Consider the following 14,008-nt stretch of genomic DNA (forward strand, 5'->3'; position numbering starts at 1 on the left):
CTAGGCTGTTTGTTTGTTTGTTGGGGTGAGGTTTGAGACAGGGTCTCCCTGTGTAGCCCAGGCTGGCCTCAAACTCCTGATCCTACTGCCTCAGCCTTCAAGGTGCTGTGATTACAGGTATGCACCATCACAGCATACTGGCTACCTTTGTTGGATCCCATATCAGCTACCTGCTAGCTGTGTGCCTCAGTCTTCTCATCTGTATAATGGAGAAAATAACACTTACCTCACAGAGTTGTTAGGATGATCATGTACTCTACTGACTTAGACCAGAAGACAGCAAACGATAGCACACAAATTTTGGCCTGCTGCCTGCTTTTGTAAGGTTTTATATACTCGTTTGTTTACGTGACGTCTGTGGCTATTTTCATACCATGATGGCACTGTAGAGTAATTATGACAGAGCCCACACAACACATAAAGCCTGAAATACTTACTACCTGGCCCCTTACAGAAAAGTGTGCGAATTTCTGGCCTAGTCTATACTTAGTCTACACAAGTGAGTATTAGTTACAACACGGATGAATCTGGAAAACCTGACGGTAAGAGAGGAATGCGTCACTAAACACCACGTTATGATTACACTTACAGTGAATGTCCAGAACAGGGAAATCACCGAGATGGAGAGAAGATTAGTGCTCCCTAGGGCTAGGGAGGGAAGCAGAGACACAGCTGCATGGAGGAAGGTGACAGCTAAAAGGTGTGGGGTTTGTTTTATGAAGTGACAACAATTGTCTAAAATCAAAAGTGGCAATGGTTGCATAACTCTATGAATATACTTAAAACTATGTAATTGAACACCTTAAACAGGTGAATTGTATGATATGTGATTTTTTTTATTTCTTACAGAGCTGGGGATCGAACCCAGGGCCTCACACATGCTAGGCAGTCACTCCCGAATTCCACGAATTTTATCCTGGATTATATCTTAATAAAGCTGGTCCCCCCAAAATCAGTGAATATCTAAGGTTACCTGATTACTATCTGTCCCCTTGTTAGCTGCAGGCTAATGTCACATCCCCCAGTGCCTTTCAAGCTGCATGAATTCACAAAATCTTTATTGAAGGAATGGGTAAGTGGCCGGGGAAGTGGGAGCCAGGTTTTGGCTATTTTCCCAATCAATGTAGAGACTGCAGTCTGTTGGGAAAATCTATAGTGATTTCTTCGGGCCTCAGCAAATGGAATCCAGCAAGTTCTTGTTGCCACAGCAGGAACCACGCCCTGAGTCAACAACCTGAGATTTTTACACTCACACTTTTGTCTCCAGTCTCACTGGAATACGGCCCCTGGCCCTCTGAGTAAGCAAATCTTGTATTCGTAGCACAGGAAAATCAGCCCACAAATACAGATAAACGCTGAATGCCATGTCCCTCTTCTTTCCCACCCTCTTCTGACTCACGTGAGTTGCTCAGTAAGTATCTGTGGAATGACTAAATCCAGAAAGCAGTACATTTCTTTTGACACATCTGTGTTGCTTTTTATCGCGACCTCATCTACCCTTACCTACCACACACCACTGGGAACACTCTTGGGAAAATAAAGGAGCCTGAGCTGCTCTCCCTCTACTGGGGCAGTACACAGAACCAGCCTGCCTGGAACACTACTGGGCTGGGATTACAAATCTAGCATTCTTGCACTTCGGGATGCCAGGACTAAGCACAGATTTCTGGATCCCAACTGCCAGAGATTCTGATTCTGGGGTTCACCTACCTCAATTTGAGGAATATGTCTCTAAATTGACTTGAGCTGACTTATGTAGATATGTGACATTTTTGAGACAAGGGAGGGAACAGGAAAGAACTGGCAAAACACAGTGAGGTAATAATAAACTCTGGGTTGTTTAACGTGATGTTAGTTAACATACATACATCTGTTATCCCGCATGTGGCCTAAGACCCCCGTGGAGGGGCTGGGGAGGCTAAAGCAAGTCATGCCCAGGGGTCAGTGGGAATTTCAGGTAAGGAGCCATGGCAATGCTTCACAAACACCTGCCACTGAAGGGATCCATCAGACACTTTACAGATGAGAATGCTGTCACTCCCTGAGGATGAAGCACTTGTTCACTCATGCAGGAAAACACTGACTGAAAGCCTGCTCCTCAGATAATGTGCTCTGGATCTCACATCTCCTAGGGAAGAAATTCGAATCCAGACATATCCAATTTAAAATCCATGCTTTTCAGTATAATTCAAAATCAGCTGAAATGTCAACTCCATGGCCATTCCAGCTACCATCTTTTCTCCTCCCCTTCAAACTTGACCTCTTGAAAGAGTTGTCTACACTGGTTGTCTTCGTTTCCTTACCTGTAACTCACTTCTCAATGATATCAACCACTCCACTAATTCTCAGGTAAGCCACCTATGACATCCCCATTGCTGACCCTCAATGGATGCTTCTCAGTACTTATTGGATATCTTAAAATCTCTGGGTCTGGGCAAAGTGGCTCGTCCCTACAATCCCAGCTAATCAGAAGGTAGAGAAACCTCTGACCTCGTTTTCCCCCTTCTACCCTTCTACTCTTCTTTGGATTCCGTGATACCACACTCACCCGGTTTTCTTCCCGCTTTTCTGGACACTCCTTCCCAGACCCTGTCATGGACTAGTTTTGCTTTCCTCTCTGTAACATTCTACCTAGACAATTCTTTTTTTTCCACAATCTTTTCATCTACTACGATGATATAGGTTACCATCTATATAATAATGACTCTCAAATCCCTACCTTCATCCAGGTACCTGCTCTCTGGAGCCTCATGTCTGTCCATCCAAGTGTTACCTGGATATCTCCACTGGTTCATTCCGTAGACACCTCAAACTCAACATTTCCAGAACTGAGCCACCATCTCTAACCAACTCCCTCCCCTCCGGTGGTTCTCCTGCACTGTTTTTTCATGAATGGCTCCATGTCTATTCACTCACCCAGGATAAACCTAAGCCATTTGTGATACTTCTCTCTCCCTGACTCCATACCCAGTCAACCAAAAAGCCAAGATGCCTAGCCGATAGCTCTTGAGTGCCTACTTCTCTCCACTTCCACCGTCACCTGAGATTGCAGCTGAACTACTGTGACAGTCTTAAATTGCTCTTTCTCTCTGGCCTCCAAACTCATTCCCATAAAGACAACACCCCACACTGCTGCCGGGTCAGCAGGGGGTGAGGGGAGTTCTATAACCATTCAGATCACTCGAATGTTCCTCCTTGGTCTTAGAAAAAGTTTCAAACCCTGCAGGTGACTGAGTCCTTTTAGACCTTATCTCTCCACAGTCTGCCTCGCACTCTCATCCTCTGTCCCACTGAACAACTGTTCACAGGGGTTTCCACGCCATCACCCTCACCTGAAGGTCCTTCTCTGTTCCTGCCTGCATATCTCAGTCCTTTTTCCTTGCTCTTCCTCATCTGCTTGACACTGACAAAGGTCTGCTCCTGCTACACACCCCACACGTCATCTCGTCCCATTCATGGCTTTAAATGCAGATGTGCCAGTCATGTCACAGGCTGTTGGCCCCCAAACCTACACCCCTCCCTTCCTCTGAACCTTAAATCCGACTGCCACTTGATGTCTCCATTTGGATGTCAAGTTTACACCTCACATCTATCTGGACAAGAATAAACTCTTATTTCCCCAAACATATTCACCTACTGGTCTTGTTCATTGCAATAAATAAAATAAAATAACTTTTGCTCAAGGCAAAGGTTTAGAAATTAATTTGTTGGTTGGTTGATTTTTCTTCTTTTTTTTTTTTTTTGTGGGACTGGGGTTTGAACTCAGGGCTTTGCATTTGCAAAGCAGGCTCTCTACCACTTGAGCCACACCCCAGTCCATTTTGCTCTCATTATTTTGAAGATGGGATCTTGGGAACTATTTGCCAAGGCTGGCCTTGAACCTCAATCCTCCCAATCTCAGCCTCCCAAGTCTCTACGTGGCGTGAGGCACCAGAGCCCAGCAATTGGTTGGTTCTTTGATCGGCCTAGGCTGATCTGAAACCCATAATGTATGGGGACTGGCCTCAGAAATTATTCTTGATTTCTTTTTTTCACACATGCCCAATGTTCACAAGAATCCATGGTTCTTCCTATCATTGCTACTACCTTGCTTCAAACTGCAATACACCTCATCTGAACTACCCCAAAAGCATCCAAACCGCTCTCCTGCTGCACCTTGTCCTCCCAGTTCCCCTCTTCATGCAGCATCCAGGGGGATCTTTTGGAAAATGTAAATTAGTTCATGTTACTCCTCTAATTAAAGGCTTCCAAACCAGGCATGGTGGCAGGAGGGTCACAATGAGGCTAGTCTGGGCTAAATAGTGAGACCTTGTCTTAAAAAACAAAAACAAAAACAACAAAAAAAACCCCTTCAAATCCAGCCAGTCAAGACCTGATGGTGTGCACCTATAGTCCCAGGTACTCAGGAGGCTGAGGCAGGAGGATTGCTTGAGTCCAGGACTTTCCATGCCAACCTGGGCAACATAGTAAGAACCTGCCTCAAAAATAAAAATAAAGCCTACCAGAGGTTTCCATCCACACACCTTAGTCAGAGCTGCAGAATCTGCCTAGCCTGGCTCTGCCCTGGGTCTCCAATAACAGCTCAGATCAAAAAGAATTAACCTAGAAGTAACACCCACGCACAGGAAATCAATGTGAGTCAATGCCCTGTATATCTATCCTTATCTCAACCAGCAAAAACCCTTGTTCCTTCCTATTATTGCTTATACTCTCTCTACAACAAAATTAGAAATAAGGGCAAAATAGTTTCTGCTGGGTATTGAGGGGGGTGGGGGGAGTGGGAGGGGGCGGAGTGGGTGGTAAGGGAGGGGGTGGGGGCAGGGGGGAGAAATGAACCAAGCCTTGTATGCACATATGAATAATAAAAGAAAAATGAAAAATAAATAAATAAATAAAAATAAAGCCTACCAGAGGTTTCCATCCACACACCTTAGTCAGAGCTGCAGAATCTGCCTGGCCTGGCTCTGCCCTGGGTCTCCAATACCAGCTCAGACAATCCCTCGCCCACCACAAGCCACCCACATTAGGGTTTTTTTTCCTCCAAGAATTAGCCAAGCTCTCTAGGTAGAGACCTTAGGGTTTCCTTGACCTATCACCTCAGACTGGAGTGCCCTCACCCTGTCCTGTGCACCACAGTCCCCTATGTTAATTCAACCAGCCCTCGACTTGCCCCTCAGAGAGGCCTCCTCTGAACTGAAGGAGTCACCTAGGCACTATCACTTAAACCCACTAGGATCTTCTGCTTACTCTTTCCAGGTGCTGATGTCCTCCTTCCTTCCTTCCTTCCTTCCTTTCTTTTTTCCTTTTCCAACCCTTACTCCCTCCTTCCTTCCTTTTTTTTTTGGTGGTGCTGAGAATTGAATCCAAGACCTTGCACTTGCAAGGCAGGCACTCTACCCACTTGAGCCACACCCTCAGCCCTTTTTGTCGTAATTTATTTTTCAGATAGGGTCTCCTGCTCTAGCCTGACTGGCCCTTGATCCTCCTACCTCTGCCTCCTGAGCAGCTGAATTACAAATGTTGACCACCACACCAGCCTCTGATATTTTTCTTGATTATAGCTATTGAATATAAGCACTATAGTCTCGTGCAGCTCATTGGAGTTCATCTCAGTGGGAAATGTGAACTTACCTGTATTTTTCAAACATTTCATTTTAACGACATTAAAACCTTCTAGAGGTTCTGCCAATAAAATACACAAACAGCAGAACTAGTTCCCACTATTGAAAACCCCCTTCACTGTAGGAGAGGGTAACAATTCCAATGTTTTGGAAAGATCTTGAATGCTTCCCAAACTTGAGAAGGGCTGTTTGTGCCCCACATCTGAGCCAGGTGCCCTTTGCCTTGTTACATGACACCGTGACCCACTGGTAATCCTCTGCATAGTAGAGGCAAAAAAACCCAATGCCTGGCCAGTGAGGGTTGCTCCACTGCATGGGGGAACAGTAAGGGGGGGGATGGTATTCTGCCTGCAATTGTCTCCTGATGCTCATGGGACACAAATCCCAGACCCTCGATGGCCAAAAGAGCTTCTTCACTCAAACCCAATGTCTCTCCTCCAAAGATAAACACATTTACAGCTTCAAAGCATTACATTTTTCTGATAAATCACATTTTATCTACCACTTTCAAATGACTATAAAAATACCTAGTGGTAGTCATGTGTAGAGAACAACACATGTAGCTACCTTTTACCAAAATTCCCCTGGATGATTTAGAAAAACTAAATCACGCAGAGAAATTGTAATCACCAATGTTGAAGGTATTCATCTAGAAAGACTTCCAGATTTCAGAGCACTAAATCACACACTAAACCCATCAAACACTTATAAATTAATATACTCTAGAAGCTTCTTAATTTTCCATTTTCAGGGTGATACTTGGTTTTATTTTTTCCTAATCCACCACATCAAGCTTTGACTAATTATCTCCAGTCTGACACACATGCATACACAACAGCTCAGAAAACCCTGTTTCTCTCACGGGGCTAATTAAAAAGGATTTTTACTTCTATAAGGAATGAATGAGATCTTTGTTAACCCACTTTAACGGGACTCGCAATGACCCTGGATTTATCTTGCCCTAGTTTTCAAGTGTAACTGACCCAGAATAATGTAAGCTTATCCCCAAACTGCTGGCAAAAACAGAACAAAATTTCCCAGAAGCCAAAGCTGTACATACAACCTTAGAAAAATATACATATATTTCCTGAAAAACACCATACAGTGCAAACACCAGAAGAGCTCTTATGCTATTTTTTTCATCAAGTTGGAATATTTTCAAGATTACAAAGCTTTACAATGCCAAGGCAAACAACCTTCCAAGAAAACAGCAAAAAAACAATATTAGCTATTATGATTATCAAGAATTTTCTGGAAGCTTTCATGTTGTTACAGTACAACACTGGCAGGGAAAGACTGGAACCTGATTGTTTTCTCTGGGTATGATAACCATCCAAACAGCCAAAACAGACCCCAGAGGCGATCTGTCTCTGTTAACAATAGCGGAAAGTCTGAGCTGGTCAGGGAAGCTGCAGTGCAGCCTGCTACTACCTCGCTTTTCCTTATTCTTCATTCATCATCCCCATCAAAACTCCACACCAGAGCTTCTTATTAATCCTTAATTCATTCTCTCTCTCTCTCTCTCTCTCTCTCTCTCTCTTTCTATCTCTCTCTTTCCTGCCTCCTCACTCCTCTCTCCTGACTTTTTTGATACAGGGTCTTGCTACATAGCCCAGGCTGCCCTTGAACCCCCTATTCTCTGGCCTCCATCTCCATCATAGCTGGGATTACAAGCAAGCACCACCCCACTCAGTTTCTAAGACATAACAGCATTTCATTCACTCACAGTCCTTAGGTAGTACAGATTCTCTCTCAGAAACACAACACTAAACATCATTGACTCACCTCCCTGCCTCATATCTCAACTAATTCATGTTCCATCTTACCTGACATCTGCACAGATTTTTCAGACACTGAACAGTTTCTAACTCTGGATTCTTTGTAGCCCTTTGTTTTATATTGGAGCGGTCACGTAGTTACTACACCACTGCTCACTGAAGGCCTAAAAGCTTCAGAAACTTCAGTGGCAGCACAGATGGGGGTAATGGTCTGCAGGCACCTACACCCCCTTGCAGGAACTCTGGGGGATTACAGGAGCAAGCTGTAGCCAAGGATGGCAAGAAGCTCCAGAATGAAGGGTATCTCCAAAGGACTCAACCAGAAGACAACAGACCCAGGCAAGCTCTGACCAAACTGAGGATTTTTTACAGTGAGAAGAAAATACAACTGACTTTACAAATAATATATAAATTTGATCTTTATTCTTGACCTTCCTAAAACTGAAGCGCTAACCCAGGCATTTCCAGTGGGACTTTGGTTGAATTTCTGTGATGGATACCAAAATTAGGACCATGATCCCGCCAAGGTAAGGACTTCCACTCGTTTCATAAGGGTGATTGGCTCTGCCTCCTGGCGCTTCCACCTGCCACACACAGGGGAAGGCACACCGAACCCATGCTTCTGAAGGGCTCCATCTACTTCCCTCTGCACTCTCCACATGGCTGCTTCCCAGCATTTACTAAACAACCTGTGAAATTAAACAGTACATCTCATTATCATGTTTGCAACCTACCCCACTAATCATGAATACAATTTTTTTCCTCTGAGAGCAAAGCTTTTTTTTTGGCAGTACTGGGATTTGAACTTCAGACCTCACGCTTGCTAGGCAGGTGCTGTACCACTTTAGCCATGCCTGCTGGCCCTACACTGTATGTTTTTACCCTGTGCATCAGGGTAAAAACAATCTAGCTAACAAATGCAACTCCTCACTGTTATCATTTTTGTGGTATAAATAATGTCCACTTTCTACATTTTTCACAAATACATTAGCCAAGCATGGTGGTACATGTCTGTAATCTCAGCACTTGGGAGGCTGAGGCAGGAAGATCATGAGTTCAAGGCCAGCCTGCGCTACATACTGAGATTTTTTTAACAAAAATACAATATACCATCATTAACCGTAGTCACTTGCTGTACAGTCTCTTGACACATACTCCTATCTGACGTAACTATGTGTCCTTAACACCGTAACTTTTAATGTTACTAAAATTAAGAGCTAAATTGCAAGCCTTTCTTCAGCCGGCTACTCAATCAATAAAGAACATATTTAAATGGAATAATAAGCTAATTACAGAGGTTATTATTTCACTCACATTTCACTACTGAGCCTACAATGAACGATACCTACCCTGAAGGCACTGAGGAGTTTCAAATCTTTTCCAATATGTCAAGTAGATGACAATAACACTAAACAAAATATATGGGCATGTTTGAAACGATTCAGCAACTGGGCTGAGCATGCTTTTACATGGGTCCACGCAGATGGCTAGCATCTTCACCAGCATCTTGGCAGGACGACATGAAAGTCGACTCCTCGTGTGGCAGCAAGGTAACAGTACACGCGCCTTCCTAGTTCCCTCTCTCAGCAAGGACAACCCTCTGCAGCTACATGCTGTTTTTTAAAGCACTGGCCTACATCAATTGTGAAAACAAAATAATTTACTTCTGTAAATGTGTACTTTCATGATCAACTCATATTATATTTGCTAGTTCAAAAAGAAATAACTTAAGTCTGAAAAATAAAAATGTTCAAGATGGTTCAAACTCACCTACCATTCTGTCAGAAATTTCTCAAGATGAGGGGCTGAGAGTGTAGCTCAGTGGAAGAGCAATATGCTTAGTGAGCCCAAGAACTGGTTTCAATCTTGAGGACCACGCCAGGTGTGGTGGTACATGCCTGTAATCCCAGCACACAGGAAGAAGAAGCTAGGAGGCTAGCCCGGGCTACCCAGAGAGTTCCAGGCTAGGGTAAACTACAGTGAGACTCAAAAAAGCAAAATAAAAAAATCTCTAGCACCAAACTCCAAAAGAAAATTCTCACCATGAGTCAGCCTCAACAACCAATTTCGTTCATTACTCAGATTTTCAAAACAAATTTTCTCTGCTTTTTGTTTTTCCACAGTATAAGGAGCTCTCAAGAGTTTCTGTGTAAATTACCTTTTTTATACAAGTTTATTTGGAACATATTAACAAAACTAATATTCAAAGGCATTCTCATTTGATACTGTAAGAATACTTTGTAGGGCTGAAGGTGGCTCAAGTGGTAACAACACTTGCCTAGCAAGCATGAAGCCCTGAGTTCAAACCCCAGTGTCACCAAAGAAAACAAAAAATACTTGTAAAAACACTGAATCAACTAATTGTTTTGGACATTAGACGTGCTACTGCTTTATCCCAAGGAGTTCAACTCCAAAACCTAGAGCTCTCTAGATCCAATAGTTGCAAAGTCCCACTGAGCCTTCCCTCTTAATGGTTTTTATGTCTGTCTGCACCTTCACAGTCACTCCTGTAACCCTGGCCTGAGCAAACAACTGAAAACACTTTCTAAAGGCATCGACAACCCTTGCTCACCTGTTTCCAGCCTTTCTGTACCTCAAAGCCAGACCATTCTCCTAGGACACAGCTCTGACCTGGGACTCTAATTTTCAACACCCAACAGCTATGCCCTCCCTAAAAGCAAACATCCCACACTCCTGAGTTTGAGCTGATCTCCCTGAAGGATCTTAGCTTCTGAAGGAATTCCTACTGTGGTCACAAATTATTTGGATAGCCAAGAAAATCTCTTTCAACCTTAAAATTCTGTGATACTTATTCAACGTTACTTCTTAGTGCTTTCTGGAATAGTACTGGGATTTGAACTCAGGGCCTATACCTTGAACCACTCCACCAGCCTGAGCTGGCTCTGAATCACCATTCTCCTGATCTCTGCCTCCCGAGTAGCTGGGATCACACCAGCACCTGGCTACCTAGTACTTTCATACTCATATTTACCCAATACTTCAAAAAGTTATTCCCTGGACATCCTTTCCCACCTGAAGGGCTTACCAGGGAGGTTGTTTCAGAGAAAATGTGCAGTTACTATTGTTTTTAGTACACAGGGAAAGAAGCTTTTATTACTTTGCCAAGTAAGAAATTTAAGTGGAAAGATTTAAAGATTCTATAATGAACACTTTTGAGTTTTGGTGTTACTGGGGTTTGAACTCAGGGCCTCATGCTTACCACGCAGCTCTCTACCATTTGAGCCACACCCCAAGCCCAGTGAACACCTTTTCATAGCCTGAATTTCCATATCTTAAATTTATCTAAAATAGGCATCATTCAGAGTAATACAAAATGCACTAAACTAAAATCTAATTTTATATCCAGTCACTGAAATTCAAAACTGACATTCTTTTCTTCTCCTAACTTTCCAATGTTGTTCCCACACTAGACAGCAAGAAAATAAAAACCTACCTACAAAAAGTACCTCAAAGGCCTGGCACCAGTAGCTCACACCTGTAATCCTAGCTACTTGGGAGGCTGAGATCGGGAGGATCTCAGTTTGAGGCCAGCCTGAGCAAATAGTTCCCAAGACCCCATCTCCGAAGTAACTAGAGCAAGAGAGACTGTAGGTATGGAGCATGTGGTGGAGGGCCTGCTTTGCAAGTGGGGAGCCCTGACTTCAAACCCCAGGCCCACCAAAAAAAGTAAAAGTCCTCAAAATCCTGTCCTGATGATATTTTTCTCAAAGATCAGCAAAAGATGAACATCAAGAGAAAAGGCACCTGCTTATTATCCCACTATAGGAAATCCAGCAGAGCAGGGCCTACGTGTGAGGCCTCTGCTTTCATGGCACGTCAAGGACAGATCACCTATGTCAATTTGCATATTTTAATTCTTTCTTGGGTGTATTTTTCCAAGTCAGGGTGTAGCCACAATTTCCCCACCTCAATGCAGGGTGTGCTCAAATACATTAGGCTTTGTAATTGAATGAGGCCATTCTTCTGTCTCTCTCTACTTCTAAAAAAGGTCCTGAAATGAACAGGGAAAAAAAGAAAACTTTCCCCTGAGCAGTGACCCTGGCCTATCACTAAAATCTCCTTTCCCGTGTTACCTCACAGCTTGGGAAGCACATGTGAACTTGGGGAGATAAAAGTCTGCCAGCACAGTGAACAAAACCAGTGATTTTAACCCGACTGCCATCGCCCTCAGTGAAGCTGCTTAAGGAAACATTGTCATCAGCGTTTCCCCCCCAAATAGGAACACTCCTCCTCAGAAGCCAAAATTACCTTCAGAAACTTCCTTCCTTCTCCTCTCCCTCCTTCCTTCTTCAACTTGGGCTGAAAGAACCATGATAAACCCCCTACCAAACCCTCAGCAGAGCCGGCGTTATCACCCGGGCCACAAATGACAAAGCTAAGACTCAAGTCTCTCCTTAACTCAAGAAGCACGAAGCAGCGGAGCCAGCATCACAGTTAGATTCACCTGACAACCGCAGCCACCATGTCCCAAAAGAGCAGGAACGATGACTGCTTCCACTGAAGGAAAACCTGACTGCAACTACTTCCCACTGTTACAAGGTATTATTCAAAAGTACTTTCTGCCCCTTTGTACGACTAATATGCTAATAAAAAAAGCAAAACAGTGAAAAATAATAACAAAGAACTTACTGAAAAATTTAAATTCTAACCTCAAATACTACCTCCCAACAATTTAAATGCCTTACTCTCAAAAGTTACAATATTTTTAAAAGCCCGATAAGCATAATCTACTGTAATGGTTATGGATTTCCATGTCAGCCCCAAAGACAAAATGCTAATCATTCAAAACATATTTTTAATCAAAAAGAAAATATCAGAAAGTCATTTCAGAATTTTTATCATAAATGAGTCAGAAATCCTTGGTTTTTAAGTGACATCCTGAGCGTTGTGCAATACTGCCTACAATCCTAAGATTATCTTAGCCGGGCGCCATGGCTCACACCTGTAATCCTAGCTACTCAGGAGGCAGAGATCAGGAGGATCATGGTTCGAAGCCAGACCAGACAAATAGTTTATGAGACCCTATCTTGAAAAACCCTTCACAAAAAAAGGGCTGGTGGAGTGGCTCAAGGTGTAGTATATAGTTTCATTAATACTTAGTACTTTCAAAGACTTGTCATAGCCTTACTTCTTCTGAACTAGCTACCTTCGATTAATTCCAACATTGGTTTTACCTACAAAAGTAGAAAGACTATCAGCTAAGGAATTCTCAAAATACATCACAAATATTGCCAAACTCCACAAGAAAGAAACTCACACACACACACACACACACACACACACACACACACAACCAGACAGTATAGCCAGACGCTGTTGGCTCACATCTGTAATCCTAGCTACCTGGAGGCTGAGATTTGGAGGATCGAGGTCCAAGGCCAGCCTGGGCAAATAGTTTGCGAGACCCCCATCTCCAAAATAACCCGAGAAAAATGGACTGGAGGCGTGGCTCAGGTGATAGAGTGCCTGCTTTGTAATCACACAGCCCTGAGTTCAAACCCCAGTCCCATAAAAAAAAAAAAAGACAGCACATATTCATGTACACAGAGTTCACATCATTGAAATATCACTTCTAATACTACAATTCCTTTCTATTAGAGCAAAAGACGGATGTATATTTAAAATAAGCTATGCAAAAAGATGCAAAATAAGTAGAAACAATACTAGGCAAACTACAGTTAACGCTTTAATTTTCAATGCAAACAAAATTCATATTTTGACAGTAAGAAACCAGAGATACCAAACTCCTTCCAGGTATTCCTAAGTCTCCTAGATGGCCAGGAGCTGAGCGGTAACTTTAAGAACTGCACTCTGAAGGTTTCTATAGCTGGAAAAAAACACAGGTCCAGTTTACAAATGCTAGGACAGACAGATACCACCAGATCTGGGGAGGGAGGAAGCTGGTCTGCCAGTTTCCGCGTGTGCCACCCACCCCATCTTACACACCTTGCAGTGAGATATGAAGGTCGTCGATGCCCATGGAGGCCTCTTCAGGGGGAGGCTCAGGACTAGAGGCCATCCTTGAACTCCACAGCGATTATATCCTGTCCATTGCAGTCAAAGAAGTGAACTGAAAGTGAAAAGGGACAAATGATCATTAGTAACACCCCCTCTTGGCATTTCTGGTAAATATGCTTTTCCAGAAAAAGACTGCCTTCCAAAACAAGGATGGCTTTTCTGGTGAGCATTTCCTCGGTTCGTGCAGAACAAAGTAACTACGCCTTCTTTTTGAATCATGATCAAGATCGTACCCTGTGACCTATTCGTGCTCTTTGGAGTTGCTGGCAGAACTCCAAAAGAACCAGCACTGTGGATTCTGTGCTAGCACTTCAACTCAGTCGCACAGGGGGCTTGACCTGGCACCTTGGGGGTCTGTGTGCTTGCTGCTAACCTTCAACTTGGAGGGTTTTCTTTAAAACTGTTTATTTCGTTCCTTTTCGGACCCACAAATGGTGCTACTTTCCAGAAACAGTAAGAGCTCAGGCTGAGCTTGCAAAGTGAAAGTAAAAAAACAAGGAGTTCGATGAGCTATCATTTTCTCAAGGACTTATTTTTCCACCCTACACGTTTTCTTTCTCCTTGAGTCTT

General features: G+C 43.3%; 1 protein-coding gene across 11 annotated transcripts in view; it reads right to left on the bottom strand.

Moving 5' to 3' along the window:
- Syne2 (spectrin repeat containing nuclear envelope protein 2) overlaps positions 1 to 14,008 on the bottom strand; it is a 300,742-nt gene that overhangs the window by 250,530 nt on the left and 36,204 nt on the right. For all 11 annotated transcript variants that reach the window (XM_074067818.1, XM_074067817.1, XM_074067815.1 and 8 more), the window contains one exon: positions 13,367 to 13,490. In XM_074067818.1, coding sequence (XP_073923919.1) covers positions 13,367 to 13,439 — 73 coding nt within the window. In that variant the 5' untranslated portion in view covers positions 13,440 to 13,490. The remainder of the gene's footprint in view (positions 1 to 13,366; positions 13,491 to 14,008) is intronic.

The sequence above is a fragment of the Castor canadensis genome, chromosome 3 (assembly GCF_047511655.1).
Source record: "Castor canadensis chromosome 3, mCasCan1.hap1v2, whole genome shotgun sequence".
NCBI lineage: Eukaryota > Metazoa > Chordata > Mammalia > Rodentia > Castoridae > Castor > Castor canadensis.